The 23,248-nt window shown below is 44.6% G+C and overlaps 1 protein-coding gene across 1 annotated transcript in view; it reads right to left on the bottom strand.

The window, feature by feature from the left end:
- Positions 1–23,248, bottom strand: part of iqsec3a (IQ motif and Sec7 domain ArfGEF 3a) — a gene marked incomplete at its 5' end in the record, with an annotated part of 168,010 nt that overhangs the window by 46,132 nt on the left and 98,630 nt on the right. Inside the window, 4 exons of the mRNA XM_079494199.1 lie at positions 2,434–2,556; positions 6,613–6,774; positions 19,411–20,399; positions 21,687–22,040. Of these exons, the coding sequence (XP_079350325.1) occupies positions 2,434–2,556; positions 6,613–6,774; positions 19,411–20,399; positions 21,687–22,040 (1,628 nt within the window). The remainder of the gene's footprint in view (positions 1–2,433; positions 2,557–6,612; positions 6,775–19,410; positions 20,400–21,686; positions 22,041–23,248) is intronic.

The following is a 23,248-nucleotide window of genomic DNA, read 5'->3' on the forward strand; positions in this document are numbered from 1 at the left end:
CTAGGATTTGCAGAGGAAATTATGTTAAAAAAACAAAATAACTTTTATGCAAATCTTTCATTCTGAATCCATTGCAAGCATTAGTTTTTCACGAAAAACACTCCTTCGCCTAAAAATGGCCAGTCATCACAAATGTGATGAGGTCAGCACAGTGGCTATGGCCGAATTTAGCCCAAGAAGTGTTTTTCGTGCAAAACTAATGCTTGCAATGGATTCAGAATGAAAAATCCCCTAGTTTGACATGTCACATCCTACTTAAAGCTGCTACAGTATAAGCAATAATATGTCAAAATTACCTTTTTTTTTGGGGGGGGGGGGGGGGGGGGGGGGGGTTCAGACAGCCAGCAATGGGTAAAACCCCATCTAGGGGCTGCAATCTGCATTCAAAGATTTTCCTAGAAGCTTTGTCATTGGTCGATTCTAGGAAAATCTTTGAATGCAGATTGCGGCCCCTAGATGTGTCACAGAGACAAAACATTTTTGGGAGCGTTCTACCCATTGCTGGCTGTCTGAATACCAAAAAAAGAAGAAGAAAAAAGGTAATTAAAAATTTGACAAATTATTGCTTTATTACAGCTTTAAATCATAATGGAATTTTGGAATTTGTGCCTTATATTGGTTCTTAATGGTACCCCAACTTTCACAAGTTTCCCAAGGGAGTTGGGTTGGAACAAATTGATATGTTATAGTAGACACCTTTATGAACACATTTGTGAAGAAAGCTAGTGGTAAGCATTTTTTTTGTTTGGCACGCATTTCGCTAACTTTCTCCAACTACTCTATAGTTCCTGAAACGGGTGACCTGGCTCTCATGGAATATTGACACCATTTTTAATAGTCGCATTTTATGTCCAATCCAATCCACTTTATTTATATCTAGCACGTTTCAAAACTCAGGGTTTACAAAGTGCTGTACAGGAGAAAATAAAACAAAATACACTATATCTACCACACAGAACAAACTACAGCAAGAAAGTACAAACAGTGAAACAACTGAGTCACATCACAGAACAGTACAAGACGCAACAGCGTCAGACAGTGAAACAAAACATTTACATTTAAGGACCGAAGAAACTCAAGCGGGGTTAAAAGCCAGGGTATAAAGGTGGGTCTTAACCCATTTTGACCTGAGATCAGATTCTTTTCAAAAAAATTCAAAAATAGCAGATCTACAAGCTCGTAGCGCGCCACCGAGTGGCGCGCTACGAGCTTGTAGATCTGCTATTTTTCAATAGCTAAAGCATAGCATAATGCTAACACCAAAAGGGGTTCCCACCCCAAAATGGGTTAAGGCGAGATTTAAAAGTCTCGATGGAAGGGGCCAATTTGACGTGGGAGGGGAGCGCGTTCCATAATTTGGGGGCTACAACAGAGAAGGCTCGGTCACCTCTGGACTTTAAGCGGGTCTTCTTTGTGACCCTGAGATTTAGCTGGCCTTCAGTCCGCAGTGACCTTGGAGGAGTATAAACCTCAATAAGGTCAGACAGATATAGAGGAGCCAAACCATTAATTGATTTAAAAACAAACAATGGAATTTTAAAATCAACTCTAAAGCGGACAGGGAGCCAGTGAAGGGAGGCCAAAACAGGTGTGATATATGCTCACGCCTGCGAGTTGCTGTTAGTAGACGTGCGGCAGAGTTCTGGACTGGCTGGAGTCGAGCAAGGGAGGCTTAATTTAAACCAACATAAAGTGCATTACAGTAGTCCAACCGCGTAGAAATAAAGGCATGGATAACCCGCTCAAAATCGCTAAAGGATAGCACAGACTTGATTTTTTTGTCGGTATACAACGGCATCGGATAACCTAGTTGGCGTGAAACATTGAGATATAAAATATTAACATCCAACCTAACCACCCCCACTCTCTTACTTTCTCTCCACAATAATTTTCCCAGCCACTCATTAGTAGTTAATGTGTGGGCTGTCACTCTCTGATGTGAATAACTACCAATTACTGTGTAGCTTCCCATTAAATGGTGCACTTGCTCCTTCATCCTTTCAGAAAGTGTGTTAACTTACGATCACCCCATTCCCACGCACGCACGCACGCACGCACGCACGCACGCACGCACCATGCAAGGCACCAGCCTTGGGGAGCCTTCAGGGGTTCAGTGTCTTGCCAAAGGGCACTATATACCACAAAGACAGGATCAAACCGATCAAACAGATAACCCCTCTACCTCCTGAGCCACTACCGCCCACAAATACAACAGTTGCCTTTAAGCTGAACTACATTGTTCAGGGTCTACATTTGTGTTCACCATAAGTGGGCGTTGTTTATTGGGTCTCATGCAGGCGCCAAGTAAGCTCCGCTGGATTTGAAGCCCACTTCCTGAATCTCTTAAGCGTGCAGTTCCCAATGGGGCTCCCTTTATCCGTATGGTCTAATGACACCCAGAACTAAACTAGACTTTCTTCTCATAACACTCACCTAAAAGCCTCAATGAGGCGCTCCACCTTCTGGGCTTCTCCCTGGACGCGGATGTGAGCCTGGAACTTCCTCAGAGCCTCGTCCAGCTCCATGCCAGAGAAGTCCATCTCGTCCACCACACAGCTGCTCGGCAGAAAGAAAGAAAGACGGTGAGAAGGAGATGTCAGATGGAGATGCGAGATTGGTGGGAGTGTGAAGTAAAGGATGGGAAGGAAGGAACGAGAGAGAGAGCGAGAGAGAGAGAGCGAGAGAGAGAGAGAGAGAGAGAGAGAGAGAGAGAGAGAGAGAGAGAGAGAGAGAGAGAGAGAGAGAGAGATGGTGGTGGAGGAGGGGTCGGGAAGGGCAGGTTGATGGAGAGAGATGGAAGTTAACAACATTACTTTCCCATTTCCCATAATTTTAGCATTGGTGTTGACTTATCCGATTAAGTCATTATTAATCTGATAACGTGGCCTAGCAGCTCATATTGATTGACCACCTCTACATGTACAGAGACTCACGGTCACTGAAATTGTTTGACATTATTTTGTCAATGTTTCACCAATACTAATACCGATTATATTTACGATTGTCAATACTATTTCTATTGCACTCCTACACGACAACTCAGCAAGACCCCTGAGACGAATACTGAACCCGTGTGTCCGCAATTTCTGTAGAGCCAGGTCAGCCACATCAACTAAACCTGCACGTATTGAGATGCCAAAGCTAAATGCAGTTCTGACTAATATGCTCACTGCCGAATAGCCAAAAATGCCTAGACAACGAGAACTGCAGATTATTCATTAATATCGTATGCATTGGGAATTTAGCCATGACGGCATTCATATCCACTCATCTCATTTGCCCCTGTGGTGGTAAATCCTCCAGTTTTCTGAAATAAATATTTTCACGATTTTTCAAAAATAGCAGACACACAAGTTCATAGCGCGCCACTCGGTGGCGCGCTATGAGCTTGTAGATCTGCTATTTTTCAATAGCTAAAGTATAACAGAATGCTTGAAACACCAAAAGGGGTTCCCGCCCCAAAATGGGTTAAGTCAGACCTCCAATTAGTCTGACCTGTGCTGCGGGTTACAAATCACCTGTGCTGCGGGTTACAAATCACCCATGGATTCCTGTGCACGGTTAGGGTTATAGGTTAGGGTTTGGGATAGTGTTATAGTAATGGCCGATGAACCTGTGGATGCAGAGTCTTAATTAAAGATAGAGAAATGTAGTATCACCCGGTTATTAGCCACGCATGAACACACGCACACACGCGCAGAGACGCCGCGTGCACACACGCACACCAGGGATAAGACTGGGCCAAGCTTAATAGTGGCTTTAATTAAAGAAGGAGAAAAAAAATCCACTCCAATGAGATTTGGGAGGATAATTAGAACTTTGGATTTTTTTTTTAAGTCAGGATGGGATTCCTATAAAATGAACGGATGACTTTGAAATTGAGTTTAGGGATTTTGAAAGTTTTCCTTGCTTTAATGTGTTCGTTACATTTAAATATGGAATGATAGTCAGTGTTTCTGAAATGAATAATGTAAACTAATATTATCCAGGCAGGCTCAGTTTAAAGATTCACCAAAGTCCTTTTTTATATATCAGTACTTAGTATTTTAATGCAAATGTATAATGTATTTTATGAATAAAACATGAGCTACACAAAATGTACTTGAGTAAAAGTACAATGGTATTGCCATCAAAATGTACTTAAAGTACTCATTATGCAGGATGTCCCGTTTCACAAGTTTTCAAATGTATACAATGTATAAAAACCTTTTGAAAATAACGCATTGTGAGCTTGTAGATCAGCTATTTTCAAATGGCCGAAATGTATACAGGGCTGAAGTGGTTAATGTATAATGTGAGCAAAGGGAGTCTACCAGCGCGCCTCGGCCTAGTGCGGCTAGTCCGCTGCGCCACAGGAGCAGGGACTACAGTTGCAGAAGAAGGGATAGACACTGGAGCAGCTCGGGCAGTTTAAGCCTTTTTTATTCAGGTGCCAGTACAAAGAATGATTAGTCAGAAGGCATTGAGGGTAAAGCCGCATTTACAATTCTGAATGTCAATCCCATTTTCAATTGCTTAGCCCTCTCTTCTACCCGGAGCCAACGTAGGCTAGAGAAATGGGTCAGGAAAAAGGTGGCTCATGGCATGGGCCCCAGGCCGAGAAGTAGTCTAATTAGTTAGAACCGGACCGGGACGGTTAGCTCAACCGTCTGGGCTGCTGAGCCGGCGTGCTGCGGGCTCGACTCCCGATCCCGACAGCCTTTGCCGTGTGTATCCCCCCCCCCACCCCATCTCTCTGCCCATTTCCTGTCAGATTACTTTCAACCTATCAATAAGGGGCAGAAAAAGCCAAAAACATATCTTTAAAAAAAAGATTTGACTGATGATTGACTGACTTTGGAACCTTGAAAAGGTGTTTACTAAATGAACGCGGTTGTCATTATTGGATCATTTTTTTAAATTAAACAAACCCAAAAATAGTAACCAAAAGCAGGAAGTGGATTATGCCAGCACTAACCTCACTAATACCGGATTAAATCTCCCTCGGTAATACATTTGAAGTCACAAGCATCAGTCCATTCATATTCACTGCCAACATAATATAGAGAGGTGAACTTTAAATATAGGGTAAGTGATTCCCTTTGGTTAAAATAAGTGTTGAATAGCTCTATATTCTGATAATACCCACTTATAGATGGCAAGTCTCCGGCAGAGCCACGGCGTAAAAATAAAAATAAAGATTTAACACAGAGTGATTGAAGGTGGTGCTTTATCTTTATGGCGGTTATCGGCACGGCTGGGAAGTGGAAAGATGATGTCACCTTGCAGTCAATGATTAAAATGGGACAATTAACGAGGTAACATGAACAGGAAAGTCTATGAAAACAAGCAAAAAAAAAACGTTAGAACGTGAACGTCGGATATTTGAAAATAGCCGATCTACAAGCTTGTATATATTTTTATAACGGATTAGCCACTGGGCCGGTGGGGCCAAGGGCCCTGGGCCAATGGCTAATTACTCCATCCTTGATTGAGGTGGCTAAATATCTCAAAATAAACATAATTAATTTACACAACACTGATGATAGTGGTGTCAAGCAAGTCTATGTCTATCCATGAAATCTATGAAACAGTTTCATCTGCAAAAAAAAAAAAAGAAGTAGCAGATCTACTTGCAGATCTGCTACTTACGCCATTTTGAGCGGGAACCCCTTTTGGTGGTTGCATACATTATGTTATAATTTAGCTATTGAAAAATAGCAGATCTACAAGCTCATAGCGCGCCACCGAGTGGCGCGCTACGAGCTTGTAGGTCTGCTATTTTTTTTAAATCGTGAAAATATTTATTTCAGAAAACTGGAGGATTTAGAAGATTTTTTTTTAAATTTCGAGGTCAGGCCTAAATGGGTTAAAAGCACAAAATAAAAGCACCAGTCAACTAATCACATGCAAATGGCTTGCATGTGATGTGATGGTGGAAAAAAAAGAAAACAAAATTGACGCTTTTGTCATTTGAGGAAGTAGGGCAAGGGCATTAATCTGCAAAAACAAAATCAGCTTGTGTGATGCTGCGTGAAGTAGGCCAAGGGCATGAATGAACAACAAGTTAGGATATGGAGATACCGGTAGGTTTCTGCCCGACAACAACGACATGGAATAGAGCGTCGCAGTCCCGCCCCCTACCATGGACCAGGAAATGAATCCCAATGCATTTTTCCCATAGACATTTCAGAAAGTATTTATTTAAAGACGGTTACGCCACGGACAAAGCCAACTCGAGTCGTGACAACTCATGACAACAAACAATATTTTGGACCAAACAAATAATTACAAAGAAGAAAAACAACAAATAAAGTGTTGTAACCTGCCGTTTGCTTCTTCTTTCTAATTATTTTTTCGGCCCCAAAAATTGTGTTTGTTGTCATGATTTGTCACGACTCGAGTTGGCTTTGTCCGCGGCGTAAACGTCTTTAAATAAATACTTTCTGAAATGTCTATGAGGAAAATGAACGGAGAATCATTTCCTGGTCCATGGTAGAGGGCGGGACTGCGACGCTCTATAGGGGTCCCTGCTTCAGCTCTCTCTCAGCTGAGGGGTCCTTGGCCTGAGAAATGGTGAAGTTTGCGAACACACGCTCTCAAATAATGTGTCAAATATCGACAGAGACTCACTCTAGGACGTCTCTGTTGAAGGGCTTCTTGCTGTTGCCCAAGAACTCTCCGATCATCTGCCGACTCAGGCCCTTCCTCTGCAGCAGGAAGTGAGCCACGCCTATGGGCGTGTCCGGGATGAACCCTCGCGAGATGAGGAACTGAAGACCCTTGTCGGGGTTCCTGAGAAGAGATGGAGAGAGAGAACGGAATGGATGGATGGAGGAAAGAAGAGGAAAACAGAAGTACAGCTATTAACCACTTAACCATGACAAAAATGTCACGTTATGTCAGCTTGTAGATCTGCTATTAAAGAAAATGCATATATTGGTTAGAACATTTTACTTTAAAACTCAGAACAGCTACAATACAATACATTGTGTAAAATATGTTATGCTATGTTGATGAATTGAATACATAAGACCAAAATGGAAGCAACTATGTCCCCAGGGCTGTTTTGTGATATCCTTTAGGCCTTAATGTCTTACTGTACCACGTGCAGTAACATTTCAGACTCAATCAATCAATCAATCAATCAATCAATCAACCACCGTTGAATCTCAGGGGTTACATACAGAATAGATGTTTCAGTGTGGTTTCCCCGGTGGAACACTATCATCTGGAGGGGGACACATGGAGTGGAGCAATTAGATTTATGTTAATGACCACAGTGAGAGCACATTAAGGGCTCATGAAAATAAACAATAAGAATGATGCATGGCTGTAATGAGGTTCCTCAAATGAAAAAAAGGAAAAAAAGCTGGAGGCCGAGCACTTATTGAACAAAAACAGAGCGTTTGAAGGTGTTGTTGGAGTCATAAAACAGACAGGATACTGAGCAGGCTGAGTTATGACGTTCATTAACAACTTGTAAACAGCTCAACACTCTGCTGTCCGAGAATTGCAATATGAATATAATTTGTTTTACTTCCAAGCTATGGCACTAATGGCAGAAGCTTTCTTCAAAAGTGAACTGGACTGAATTGCAGAGAAGGCCAAATAGAAACTATGGAATGTAGAGATATTGAACGATCTTGAACTTTTGGCCGATATCCGATAATATGCAGGGTCAAATCGGCCAATACTGATACATTATTATTATTATTATTATTATTATTATTATTATTATTATTATTATTATTATTATTATTATTATTATTATTATTATTATCGGCCCATATCAGTGAAATATATGGGAATTCTTTTTTGAATTAATTTGATATTGGTTTGATACAGATGGCTATAGCATTTTTAATTAATTACCAGCCATACGCTACCAATACTATTGTGTATCACTAATGGAATATTCACGCACGCACGCACGCACGCCTGAATTCAGCAGTCCCTTTTTTACCTGGTTGCCTTGCAGAGACTTTACTCATCTATGAGTAAAGGAATAATATATACTCCCTATTTATAGTCCTATTAGCAGCTGGTGATAAGAGAAGACTCATCTCTCTCTCTCCTCTCTCTCTCTCTCTCTCTAGGGTGCATAGTGCTTCTTAGACCACCACCTTCCCAGAGTCCTGTCGACCACCACAGCTAATGGATTAGTGACAGGAGATGAGGAGGGGTTAGAGAGAGATGGAGGGTGTAACAGACAAGACGGATGCAGAGGAGAATGGAGTTTGACGGAGAAGAGACGCACGCACGCACGCACGCACGCACGCACGCACGCACGCACGCACAGGCAATTCCGTACATACACGCCTAGAAAACACCAAAATACGTACAAAATTGCCCAATCTGTGCTGCTTCACCGTGATTGGGTGAGATGGGGTTTGACATTACTTAGGATTCTGTGCTTTGGGTCGGCTGAGTCGGCTCTACCGAACTCGACACGGCAACTCGCACGCTTTAGCCGCCGTGCTCAGTGGTGTCTCTCGTGGCTCAAGTGCGGTAGAGACGGCGCCACTCCGTCACAGTCCATGGGTTTTCCAGGCGTGTATGTACGGAAATGCCAATCCGTGCTATGTCACCATGTTTGGGTGAGACCGGGTTGGTTTTATGAGCTTTACAACTACATAGGACTCAGTCAGCGGTCTGTACCGGATCGGCTCATCTTTACAACTACATAGGACTATCAGTCAGCGGTCTGTACCGGATCGGCTCATCTTTACAAGTACATAGGACTATCAGTCAGCGGTCTGTACCGGATCGGCTCATCTTTACAACTACATAGGACTATCAGTCAGCGGTCTGTACCGGATCGGCTCATCTTTACAAGTACATAGGACTATCAGTCAGCGGTCTCTACCGGATCGGCTCATCTTTACAACTACATAGGACTATCAGTCAGCGGTCTGTACCGGATCGGCTCATCTTTACAACTACATAGGACTCAGTCAGCGGTCTGTACCGGATCGGCTCATCTTTACAACTACATAGGACTCAGTCAGCGGTCTGTACCGGATCGGCTCATCTTTACAACTACATAGGACTCAGTCAGCGGTCTGTACCGGATCGGCTCATCTTTCCTAATTCAATGCTAAACAACAGTGTCAGGTTCAGGAACCTGTGTCTATTTGTCTGGAAGTGGAATCTGGAAACATAAGACACACGTTTATACAGATATCCTGCCTAGTAACAACTTTAAGAGACACAAGTTGATTTTATTTTGCTGTGCCTCTTGTAGATTGGGAAAAAAAAGAGCAGACCAAGTATTGACTGTGGTTAAAATGAAAATACACATGAATCCAACATACATTGATTACAGCGTTGTGAAACAATTCCATTAAACTGTCTATGAAAAAGTTGAATCTGCAACACAATTTTATACAATATGTACATTGTACAGTAGTGGGAGTCCCTGCTTCATATCTCTCTCTCTCTCTCTCTCTCTCTCTCTCTCTCTCTCTCTCTCTCTGTCTGCTAAGGGGTCTTTGGCCTGAAAACCCCCTACGCTACACACATGGGGGTGTCCACTCATACGCTGGTGGAGACATGATGGTGGGCTATGGTAAGGTAAGAAGGAAATCACTTTTAATTCCCTTTTCATCAATGGTGCAGAACAATCAGATATCTTGCTCTGTTACTTTGCACCTTTATTAAAACACGCATTCAAACAGTCCGAGGTTGTAGCAGTGTATTTTTACTTATTTGACTCTGTGTGTGTGTGTGTGTGCGTGCGTGCGTGCGTGCGTGCGTGCGTGCGTGCGTGCGTGCGTGCGTGCGTGCGTGCGTGCGTGCGTGCGTGCGTGCGTGCGTGCGTGCGTGCGTGCGTGCGTGCGTGCGTGCGTGCGTGCGTGCGTGCTTGCGTGCGTGCGTTTCCTAGCCTGTTCATTCAAAGCAAAGCGTTTGTCCAGGAATTTTGCTGAGAAGGGAATTGAGAGGTACTGTACTATACTGGACTGTACTGTACTGAGATTTCTACTGCTAAACTAACTTAATATAGAGAGTCTGGTTGCACCCGTTGTGATCCGATACCGACCACGGGGTGTTTCTCAATAGAAGAACAGGTAGACCAACCACCACAGTTGTGGTAGAGATCATTGCTGTCGGGCAAAAACCTCCTATCTCCATTATTTCAAACTTTGTGTGTTTGTTCATTCATTCGTTCTTTCTTTCTTTCCTTCTTTCCTTCATTCTTTCTTTCTTTCTTTCTTTCTTTCTTTCTTTCTTTCTTAAATTAACGTCCTACTTGATCATACAGTGTCACAACAAAAGCATCAGAAGTGGCAGATCCACAAGCTAGAGTTTTTTTTATTTTTTCCTGAAAAAAGACCGTGTTGGACATGTGAGGTTTCCACCCGACAGTGATTCAAGGTCAAAGGAGGGTTTTAGTCGCTGAAAGAAGCTACGGGTGGCAGATTTCAGTGGTTAAATAAGAGAGGATAAGATAACGTCGTATACGGGAGGGGTTAGAGGTGGTTTAGTGAGAGGTGTGATAAACGACCCACCCCGTCTGCCATTTGCAATTTGTCGTTGGGTTACTTTGCTACTAAAGCAGAAATTACTGCTTCTCTCTCTCTCTCACACACACACACACACGCACGCGCACGCGCACACGCACACGCACACGCACGTGCACGCGCACACGCACACGCACACACACGTGTCCACATGCACTCATAGTGTGCTCTTCTTCACAGCCTCGGGTGGAACAGTTGGACAGGTTTGGCTGATATATTGTTTTAATTAATGTTGACGTGCCCCCGTGCCTGCTGCATGCGCACACGAGCACGTACGCACACAGCACGCGCGCATGCATGCAGAGAAATAGTCCTGTTTAAGATGCTACACACAAGCCCAGGTATTAGAGGGACATATTGGACCTAGTAAACCATAAACAGAGGTTAAATGTAAAGGTTGAAATATAATTTAGACGGCATGTAATGTGGACAGATGCCAGGTTAATTTGTAGACCTGGCATCCTGTAGTGCTGTGTATAGTTTCAATGTACAGATTATGTATAGAGAGTATGCGCATACTTAAAGTGAATAGCACATCGAGTGGCAAATCGAGTGGCAAAGCAACATGCAAAGTGAGTTTAACATTGTTTAACGTTGTTTAATGCAATCAAATAGGACTTTTCTGATTGGATGTATGGGCTGTCAAGGCCAGAAAGTAGTTTTTGCCACTCAGTAGGCATTCCTGCATAACTTCCGGGTTTGATGATGATGTCACGCGCATACCCTCTATTGTGACTGAAGGTCGCAGTTAACACCCCCATTACCCAGGACGAAGTTCTTTGTCCTTTCTATTAGTAACGCCCGACGCCCAAGACGCAGTTTGATCCAAAAGACGAAGTTTATTGATATGAAAACGGATCGCATCGCTCCACAGCCTGGAAGCGCCTGTTGTCCCAGTACTCGTCAAGATACTCACTAGAAATACTTACAGCTGATGAGAGCTTACATATTACACAACAACACACCATAAACAACTACAAGGAGGGAAAAAAGCAACATGCAACTTCCCCTGGTGACGAGACTACGGCACCTCAACTGTATTCAGTGACTGCACAGTGTTCTGTCATTCTCAGTGATGAAAAGTACATTTCCTCAAGTTCTGTACTAAGTACAATTTTACGGTACTTTAACTTTACTTGAGTATTCCCAATTTTCAATACTCTACTCTCACTTGCACTACATCCTGCTATACGTTTTACTCCACTGCCATAATTTGAAAACTTTAGCAAGTAGTTATACTTACCGGAGTTACCGGTACTAAAAACTAAAAAGAGTAACCACTTCAGCCCTACAGTACATTTGTGGCCAAATTTGACTGAGGGAGTGCCATTGGATTTCTTTTTTAATTTTCGTTTTTTCATGTCATATTATGAAAGCGGGGAATCATAGCTTCAAATTGATATGGCTTATAGAGTAATGTCTTGCAGAAAACAGCGAGTTGAGAAAACAGGGTTGAAAGGTTCACTTCTGTGGTCTCTAACATTACAACTAGCTACCTGTTTAAGCATTTATTTCATATTTACATGTCGATTTCAGCACTGATACTTATTTCAGACATGCTCTAGTATGTGAAGAGTCTGCCTGTGCTATAAACTCATTTTGGATACAACACATTTTTTTTTCTCCTCTGGTGAAAAGCTGGAATTTGCGCAATGGCAGGCTCTCAAATTCAAATTTGGTCACATTTAGGCAATTTGAAAATAGCAGATCTACAAGCTCACAACACATCACTTTTGCGACACGTGAGCTTGCAGATCTGCTATTTTCAAAGGATGTTTGGTAAATTTTGAACACACGTGAAATGGGAACTATTTTTGGTCATTTAAGTGTTTTTTCTTTTTAGTACTTTTCTTTTTATTGAATACCGAACTTGCAGAATATTTCTATACAATAGGGTATGATACTTTTACTTAAAGGGGAATACCACTCATTTTCAACATTTTACTATGTCATTAATATAGAGTTCTGTGGAAATAATAAAAAACTTCCCCCATTCTGTGTTGCCTAGGTCGGAAAAAATATCTGTAACATTATGAAGTACATCTCAGTGACATCACAAAGATGTACTTCATAATGTTACTGATTTTTTTCAGACCTCCAGGCAACACAGAATGGGGGGACTTTTTTGTATTATTTCCACACAACTCTAAGGTATATTAATTACATAGTAAAATGTTGAAAATTAGTGGTATTCCCCTTTACCCCATTTAGGACTATTCCGATTCTAAACATGCCTTCTAAATACTGGCCTAAGTTTTCTGAACAATTTCAAATATGAATTCAAAAATTCCAATGTTATGCTGCCAATATACTGTGCATAGCAACAAGAACCCCAAAGGGGCTTCCCCAGGGGCGGCGCTGGGGGGGGGCTTGCGGGGGCTATAGCACCTCCAAAAATCCCATAGCACCCCTGTAGCACCCCCAAGAAATTCTTCATTTTTCCCCCACTGTCAGTGAATAAAATTATTTTCTCTGAAATGATTTGGTGGTCATATAATATTATTTTCAATGGCCTATCGGCTATCTGTTAACATCGATTAGTAAAAAATTTATACTCGTATATGCGCAGTGCTCCGTTCGGGTAACGTTACGTACATTACGTACATAACGTACGTTATTTACGTAACGTTACGCGAGCGGCGTGCATCACCTGACATGCTTTGAACCAACCAGGTGTAGTTGCACTAGTTGGTGGAACTTGGCGGGCCGTTTTGTTTTTGCTCAGCAGCACATTCACAGAACAAGACAGACATACAGTGAGACAGATCATAACGAGATACAAAATGGATAAGTTTGTGGTCAGGCAGCCTCGAGTCGTGCAGCACGATAGCAATGCGAATCCTGTTCTTGATATGGAGGCGGAGGACGAGAATTCAGTCTGAACATGACGGAGAGGGAGAGCCCGATACACCGGGAGAGGATGTTATTATTCAGGACGACAAAAGCGCTATAGATAGACCCGATTATCAATGCCTTTGCCGGCAATCACAACAACAGACGCATCGTTCTTATGTGAAGTTGGTGAGTGACTGTTTTATTTTATTACCATATACGCCGTTTGAGTGGGCACTGGGAGGGAAGACTGGGCACTGCACTCCATCATGACAAGTGTGTCATGATGGCCAGGAAGGCACTGTGGCATTATTCCAATAGTCAGCTTTATTTGTGTGCAGGGCTGCAGGCCGCTGCTCTAGTAGGGTGGATTTATTTCATTAAGAGTGTGTGTGTGTGTGTGTGTGTGTGTGTGTGTGTGTGTGTGTGTGTGTGTGTGTGTGTGTGTGTGTGTGTGTGTGTGTGTGTGTGTGTGTGCGTGCGTGATTTTGTGTTGGTTACATGGTTTACTGATAATCCATAATGCTCAAGATTGTTGGATAGGCATGGGCTAATATCCCCCAATACTGCCACGATCTGGCGGAGTCAGGGAAGGTTAATGGACTGCAGCCTTAGAGCAATAGGTGTATGATGAACTTAATGTATTGCAATTTGCTTTTGAAAACAGTAGCCTGCACATTAATAACTGCATTATTGCAAGTTGCTTGTTTGCTGGTGTGAAATTGCTCCCCAAAGGCTGTTTTTTGGGGAGGAAACGTGCAAAAAATCGTCCCGCTATGCGGGACATAGCACCTCCATTATTAGTCAAGCTCCCTTATAGCTCCCCCAGTAAAATTGGTCTGGAGCCGCCACTGGGCTTCCCAGTAAGAAAGTACATAACCCCTTTAGGTGTTGTACCCCTTCAGCACGGGAACCCCTTTAGGTGTTGTACCCCTTCAGCACGGGAACCCCTTTAGGTGTTGTACCCCTTCAGCACGAGAACCCCTTTAGGTGTTGTACCCCTTCAGCACGGGAACCCCTTTAGGTGTTGTACCCCTTCAGCACGGGAACCCCTTTAGGTGTTGTACCCCTTCAGGACGGGAACCCCTTTAGGGGTTGTACCCCTTCAGGACGGGAACCCCTTTAGGGGTTGTACCCCTTCAGCACGGGAACCCCTTTAGGTGTTGTACCCCTTCAGCACGGGAACCCCTTTAGGTGTTGTACCCCTTCAGCACGGGAACCCCTTTAGGTGTTGTACCCCTTCAGCACAGGAACCCCTTTAGGTGTTGTACCCCTTCAGCACGGGAACCCCTTTAGGTGTTGTACCCCTTCAGCACGGGAACCCCTTTAGGTGTTGTACCCCTTCAGCACGGGAACCCCTTTAGGGGTTGTACCCCTTCAGCACGGTATTCAGTGACTGCACAGCATTCTCTCATTCTCCAGCATCCAGTCAGAATGAATACCGGTAGGTCCCATTTCACATTTCGCGTTGATGTGTTGTCACCGAGGCCAGGCAGCAAGTAAAAATATATTGTTTTATAGCCGCATCAATGTTCTGACTTTGTGTGAGACAGCTTAATTGGGTGACATATCTAAAATTCTTTTAGAGTTTTCTTCCCCTAGGGAAATGAATATCTACTTGTTGTATGTCTAAGTCTCAATATGTTTTGGAAAGCAGTATATTTTCTTTTCTTGAAAAAAAAAGGAAAGTGGGGAAGAAAGAGAAAGCGTTTCGGATTGAAATGTTCACAAACTTTTCTTCCCATATTTCCCAAGGAGCTCCTGCATCACTGGAGGAACTTTTAATTACACACCCGCCAACTTGCAACGGAATGACTAATGAGGATTTCAGGCTTTGTGGATCGGCGCCATTATTCTATTGGATTCCCTCCGCTTGTGTATATTCCAACGGGTGGGTTTGTGTTTGCTCTGACGGTGGTTGAACTCACCTCTTAATGTGTTTCATGTGTTTAAGCAGAAAGTGCTCCAGTTGGTTTACTTTCACAGTGGGGAGTGGCCCCATGAGGACATGCAGGGTTCTGGGGGTGAAAAAGCTAATTGAGCACATGTCGTATTCCTGCGTTTAATAATTCCTTTCTGTTGGCTATACTAAGTGCCACTCGGGGAGACATGCTGAGGGGGGAACTATAGGGACTTGTGCACGCACGCACCAATTACAGACAGTACCCGAGAACCTGCCCAATTACACCTTACACAAATGTTTTTTGTTTTGATGTTCTGATATATTTTAGTTTCTGTTTTATGTTGACCTATATTATAAGGTATAAAGATAAATGGTAGGCATTATAAGCTACAGTCTTCAGTCTAGCCAAACCGTTTCTTTTCACCTGACAGGGGGGAGTTTCCTCGGTTGGACGTAGCGTGTGGAAGGAACACGTTACTCCAACCAGTTACTTTCCCCTCCATCAGGCTGGCCAGGGGGTGGCAGTTTAGAGACCAGGATTACTGCATGTTTTTTGTGAGGGTACCTACATACGGGGAGAACATGCAAACTCCACACAGAAAGGCCCTCTTGCCAACCCCACCTAAAGGTATGGGCACTGATGACGAGGAGGAGAGAACACGCCCCCCAGCGCCCACAGCATCCCCAGCGGGAATCGGACGCAGGACCTTCTAGTGAGGCATCCACCGTATTGTTTTTGTAATGTTTGTTGTGACTAAATCTGTACATGGCTTAAGACCGAAATAAAACTATTTATTCAATGCAAGTCAGCAGATTTAATCCCGCGCTATAGAAGATCTATCCACTAAAATCCTACAGGACCAATTAGGGAGGAGGCAGACATGTTTCTAGATATACAGTAAGGACTATAAATCATTGTGTTATTTCTGCACTGTTTACACCAAAAGACCTACATAGATATAATAGAAGTACATACAGTATGAACAGAGGAACTACCTTTAATTACATTTGAATAAATTGCTGCGAATGCAAAAAATTGAAATACTGACGTCAACATTTCAAAAGTTTCTACCAAGCTAACCTCTCCTAATATGGATAAATAACTATTTCCGACAGAAAATGCACAATTTCTATAGTTTTGTAAGATAGTCTTCCCTCTATGCAAGTTGCAATGCAAGACATCTATGTCTTCACATTTATTCATTCAAAATCTCATACATACACTTTGTTCTCTCGAATATATCAAACAACACCTGATGTTCAACACTGCATGTACACCATTGAAATTCAGACCAATCCCGCCCGCTCCCGCAATGATTTAATTTTTGACCGACCGCAGTGACCGCCTGTCTGCCGCTCCCGTCCGCAACAAAAAAACAAGTCCCATTTAGTCCCGCACCATCCCGCAATTTTATCGCTTAGTCCCGCGAAACCAGCAATGTTTCCATTGAGATAGGAAAAAAAACATTTACCCAAACAGTTGCTGAGATTGAGCAGGCCAGAGAGGAGTTATGTATTTGTGTGAGGAGCTGATCACAGTCACAGATAGAGGCAAAGTGTTATATCGGGCCTATTATGCTATAAATATTATTATATTGTGTCACGGTGTCATAGTGCGCACACAGTGGGTAGAGAGAGAGAGAGAGAGAGAGAGAGAGAGAGGGAGGTTACTGGTTATAAAACAAATTGTACTCATCTTTGTGTTCTGTTTATATGTGACGCACACAGGGAAAAGCAAAAAGGGGTTTAGAAGCGAGAATGTCCGTCGCGGGGAAAATAAACTCCTCCGTCGGAAAAACACACCCTTCTCACAGTGTGATTACTAATGATTGACAGGTGATTACAGTGATTACTTCAGGCCGCTTTGGGAGCGTGCCTGAAGATGTCTGTTGGAGAGAGTGAGACTCCACGGTGCTTGTATATAAGCTCTAGTCTGTATCTGGTTAATTGCAGGAGGATGCGGGATTCGCGGGGCCCGCTGGTTTTATGTTGACCGCCCGCGAGCGCCCGTATGTATTTTAATCCCGCCTGCCCACCAACATTTACGTTGGGTCCCGCAGGCGCCCGCTCCCATTGCATCCCTCTACTAGGGACCACCCAGACCCACTAGTGGTCCCTGGACCACTGGTTGAAAACCACTGGCTTGAGTGGTAAAGCGAGCAATGATGCTGTGTGTATCCAAATATAACGCACCTTTTTTCTCACTCGTCTAGACGAGATTATTCTCCACCCTTTCACTCTCATGGCTTTATTTATCCCTCTTTCACTCACAATCTCGACGCTCTTCTTTGCCTCAATAATTAATCTCCTCTTCCTTGCACTCCATCTCCACCCCTCCACTCTCTGCTCTCTTGTACTCACTGTTGCCAGATTTTGCGAAAGATATGAGCAGCGAGGCCAAAAGAAGAGACTATAGGCCACATGAGCACTTTAAAATATACATTAGCTATTTGAAAACAGCCGTTCTAGACGACACAACACGCCGCGAAGCAACGCGTTGGGAGCTTGTAGATCTGCTATTTTCAAAAGAAAATCTTGATTAAAATCTTTTAAACATTTTAACCCCACAAATCTGGTACGGGGGTCCCTGTCACAAAATATTTTCAGATGGGGGGGTCTGTGGACAAATACATGGGGGTCCTTGACATGAAAATGCTTTAGAACGAATGGTTTAAAGTTAAACCACATTCAGGAAGCAAGCCCAAATTAACAACTACACTTTAGAAAGAAGCCCAAATAAGCAACTACACTTTAGAAACAAGCCCAAATAAGCAACTACAATTTAGAAACAAGCCCAAACAAGCAACTACACTTTAGAAAACCAGCCCAAATAAGCAACTACACTAGAAACAAGTAAATAAATAGAAAAATCACACACGTGTGAAGTGAGGGGGCTCTTATCATCGTACATCATCCATTCATTGTCAATGGGAATTTTATGTTTTTGTGTAGGTCAAAAATAGCCGATTTGCTCGTCTACATATGACATATATTCTCCATTCATTGTCAATGGGAATTTAATCATTGTGTAGAATAAAAATAGCTGATTTGCTCCTCCACATATGATGTAAATTCTCCATTTAATGTTTCTGTAAGACGAAAATCTACACTATAGCTGAATATAGGCGGGGCTAGCGCCCCTCAAAAATAGAAATAAAACTCAACCCGCAACCACATTACCAATATTTACACGCACCTTTACAGAAAAAAAAGTAAGCCCAAAGACGCTTATAATAAGCAGACTTGGCAACACTGCTGGTACTCATGTCTCTCTCGGAGCAGAAAGACGGATCCACTGACAGATCTCAGTAGCATCGGCCCTTCCTCGGCTCACACAATGGAAAGCTTCTGAAAAGTGCTTGTCCAAGCTCTTTGCCGCGTCCAGAGAGAGCCATTAAACATCCATGATCTCTGGGCAGATGAGTGTGTGTGCGTGTGCGCGTGCGTGTGCGTGTGCGTGTGTGTGCGTTTGTGTGTGTGTGTGGGCTCTCCAAGTAATCTATTGTACTCTATTCTCTCCGTCTTCACTCGGGATACAAAAGGCTGCATGCATGCGTGCTAACGTTGTGCCCTGCACAATGTGTACTGTACTTCTTTGGCTAGCTATTTTAGGATCGGCACGACTTTGTCGTTATCATCACCTCCAAACACGGCGTCGAACGAGGCCGTATGAAAGGCTGAGTCGGCGTGTTCTACGGATTAGAGAGTTAAAGTGAGTGTATTTCTACCAGCTTGTGAAAGCAAGCTTGTGTGTGCGCCGTCGCGGCGTAGCCCCGTTCCATGGTCGTTCCTCATCTGCGAGGAGAAAAGCCTGGTCACTCACGACCTTATACCGAGTGTCGCGCTACGAGCTTCTAGATCTACTACTTTTGAAAAGTCGTGAAAATGTGTGCAATTCTTTGAATATCAATATACAGCATATTATTTCACAGCAAACGTTTTTAACTCAAATCTTTGCGTCTGGTGGGTCCCTGGAACAACATATTTTCAGGGGCTCGGCGGCCAATTACATATAATTCTGCACGTCCTTGACATGAAAGTTTGAGCACCACTGATACAGAAACATAAGGGTTTTTTTTCCCCCAGAAACAGCCAGGATTTAGAATACAATTTTGGTAGAATCTGGTCTCAGCCCTAAATGGGTAACAAAAACAACCAAAAAAGCACACTCACACGTTGAAGAGGTTGAGGCCGATGCGATAGAGCCGCTTGCGCATGACGTCCGTGGACAGCGTGGGCGACTTGCAGCTGGCCGGGTTCTCGCAGTGGTAGCGCGGCAGGCTCAGGATCATGGCCTGCAGCGAGGCCGACGCCTCCTTGTTGGACGACGAGGCCTCCGAGGCCGCCGAGCGTGCCTCCGTGGACACGCTGCTGCTGCTCATCTGCTCCGAGCTGGCCGTCTCCGAGGCGCTCCGCTTGGCCTCCAGGGCCTCCGGAGGAGGCCTCTCGGGGGCCTCTCGGGGCTCGGAAGCAGGAGGCGGTGGCGGCGGTAACTCCTCTTGCGGAGGAGTGGCCATCTTGTCCAGAGGAGTCGGAGGAGGTTGTCCTTCTTCTTCTACGGGCTCTTCTTCTTCTTCCTCGCAGGGAGGCGGAGCGGGGAAGTCAGCCTCCGGCTCGTCTCCTCCTCCTCCTCCTCCTCCGTTGGTTTCGGGCGGGGCCGGCGGGGGTTCTCGCGGGGGGAGCGGCGGCACTTCCTCCGCCGGGACTTCCTCCGCAGCCGGGTGGGGAGGAGGGGGAGGGGGGGCTTCAGCGGGGGGCTCCGTGATGATGTAGGAGCAGGACGACGGAGCGGGGACGGCGGAGGCTCCGCCCTGTTGGACGCAACCGCTGAGGATGACCGACGACGCAGAGGACGACGACACAGAGAAGTTTTGGCCGTCCAGCTGCACCGCGGTCACGTCGCGGAACGCCATCATCAGCTTGCTGGCGCTCCGCGACAGCTCGCCGGGATCCACCGTCGCCGTGCTCTGGAGGACCGGCGGCGTCGGCTCTGTAGCTCCGCCTCCTTCTCTTTCTGCTGCCGCTGCTGCTGCAGCGGCGGCGGCGGCGACGCCGAAAGCCTCGGCGCTGAACTGGTAGGCGCCGGCGTCTTGCAGAGAGCACATGGTCTTCAGGCTCCAGTTGCTCAGCGCGTCGTCGATGGACTTGGCCAGCGACTGCACCTGCAGTGTTCAATTTTGACAAACACACATTTTCTTTTTCTTTTTTGTCGTACTTTAGTCATCTGAAATGTTTTAAAAATATATATTTTCTTGGCGCGGTGGCATCGTATAATGCCTGATTTTACACTTGCATGGTTGCATGCTGAAAATAGCTGAGCTACGAGCTTGTAGCTCAGATGAGCTTGTAGATCAGAACGTAACATCCGAGCGCAACCAAGCAAAAAATGACTTGTCTTTTAGTTCCACTGGATCTCTTCTCCACTAGTCCCTCCATAACATTTAGTTCTACTGGATCTCTTCTCCACTAGTCCCTCCATAACATTTAGTTCTACTGGATCTCTTCTCCACTAGTCCCTCCATAACATTTAGTTCTACTGGATCTCTTCTCCACTAGTCCCTCCATAACATTTAGTTCTACTGGATCTCTTCTCCACTAGTCCCTCCATAACATTTAGTTCTACTGGATCTATTCTCCACTAGTCCCTCCATAACATTTTAGTTCTACTGGATCTCTTCTCCACTAGTCCCTCCATAACATTTTAGTTCTACTGGATCTCTTCTCCACTAGTCCCTCCATAACATTTTAGTTCTACTGGATCTCTTCTCCACTAGTCCCTCCATAACATTTAGTTCTACTGGATCTCTTCTCCACTAGTCCCTCCATAACATTTAGTTCTACTGGATCTCTTCTCCACTAGTCTCTCCATAACATTTAGTTCTACTGGATCTCTTCTCCACTAGTCCCTCCAAAACATTTTAGTCAAGTTTGTATTTGGTGACGAAATTGTCAATATAATACTTTTCCATTCCATATACAGTAGGTACAATTGGTCTGTCGAAGATGTGTGTATTCTCTGTGTTCATGTCAAGGCGTGGGTTTGTCCATGTGTTCAAATACTGTCCATCTATTTGCCAGAGAATCACTGTGTTTACTTGTTTAAATCCATAATAATAATTCTTTCCCTTAAAAAAATCTGCACTATCCACAAGTTTCACACACATTTGATGTATTTCCTAAATAGTTACTGTATCGATTTCAAATCATTGAATCGTATCATGTCGCCTTAATGAACCAATATTGTCCATGTATCGTATCGTCAACCATGTTTCATAATACATATCGTATCGCCGTTCAAATGTATCGTTACATCCCTAATAATAATGTAATATATCGGTGTCTGTATATGGGACGATTTGACCCTGCATATGATCGGACAGTGATAATTATCGGCCACAATTTCAATATCGTGCATCTGTAGACTAAAATGGACACCGCCCGCACCGCACCTGCTCGGTGAAGGAATCCTCCAGGTCGGTGAGGCTGCCGCCCACCGTGGCGGGCAGCGACGGCGAGCGCACCAGGGGGATGCCCCCCCCGCCGCCCGCCAAGGAGCCGCCGCCGCCACCCCCACCGCTGCTGCAGCCTTCCGCCAGCGCACGCTCGGCCGAGAAGCCCTCGGCGTTGGGCGGGCGGACCGCCCTGCGCAGCGAGATGCGCCGCGGCAGCCGGCTCTCCAGCAGCGAGTTGCGGATCTTCTCGAAGTTCCGGCTGAGCTGGTACTGGCGGAAGGCGGTCTGGATCTTGCAGGCGGCGCGCCGGGAGATGAGGTGGCCGCCGTACTTGTGCTCTAACATTTCGATCTGAGAGAGAGAGAGAGAGAGAGACACAAAAACAAATATATGTAAGTTGCCTGCGGGCTAAGATGGAGTTTGAAGAGGTGGGTTTTCAGACTACGGCGGAAGGTCGGGAGTGAGTCTGCTCTGATTGTAATGGGAAGTGCATTCCATAGTTTTGGAGCCAGAAGGGAGAAGAGTTTGGGACGTGTGGAGTGTTGTCCCGGCGTTTTTAGCGAAGGTACTTCCATGAGCCTCCCTGTGTCGGCTGATCTGAGCGCGCGGGAGGGTTTGTAGGGTTCGATCAGACTTGCAAGATATGGGGGTGCCATACCTTTGGTTGCTTTGAATGTCGGGCGGCGACCAGGAGCCAATGGAGGGAGCAGAGAAGGGGACACACATGTGAGAATTTTGGCTGGTTGAAGACCAAGCGAGCTGCGGCATTTTGGATCAATCGGAGAGGCTTAAGTGTGCAAGCGGGTAGGCCATGCAGTAAGGAGGGAGTTACAGTACATACGGTATAAGTTTCAATATGACTGATGTCTGGATAAGGAACTGGGCTGACTCCGCTGAGGAAGGGTCTAATTCGTCAAATGTTATAGAGTGTAAATCTACAGGATCGAGTGGCCACTGTACTGTGTGTGATGTGTCTGTTAACCCATTAGGATCTGAAGCAGATTCTATAAATCTAAAACTGTTTTGTGAAAAAAAAACTTATGTTGCTATATCAGTGGTGCTCAAACGTTTTCATGTCAAGGACCTCCAATTTTGGCCACGACCCCCATCCCAAAATATGTTGTTCCAGGGAACAAAAACAAAGAAATAGCAGATCTGCAAGGTCATAGCGCAGCTCAAAGTGATGCGCTATGATCTTGTACACCTGCTATTTCTGAATAGCCAAATAATATAAAATAATGGTTAAAGTGGTTAAAATGTTGCTAAAATCTAAATGACACAGATGCTTCCTCAGTTTTAAAACGGATAAAATTCACTTAACTTCACGAAACCCGAGTAAGTATATGGATACCATACGAAATAAGAACGGATGCCGTTGCCACGGTCACCGGAGGGCTCTGTATGCCTGCATGTGACTCCAATAAGCCACTGGTATTTATTTATGGCAGCATTATATTTGTCTGAGAGAGGCTTGGCACGTGGGAGTGTGTGTGCGTGTGTGCGTGTGCGCGTGTGTGTGTGCTTGCGTGCCATGGGCACGGCTCTGTGGCTCTGCGGTG

The sequence above is a fragment of the Electrona antarctica genome (genome assembly GCF_951216825.1).
Source record: "Electrona antarctica genome assembly, chromosome: 23".
In the NCBI taxonomy this organism is placed as follows: Eukaryota; Metazoa; Chordata; class Actinopteri; order Myctophiformes; family Myctophidae; genus Electrona; species Electrona antarctica.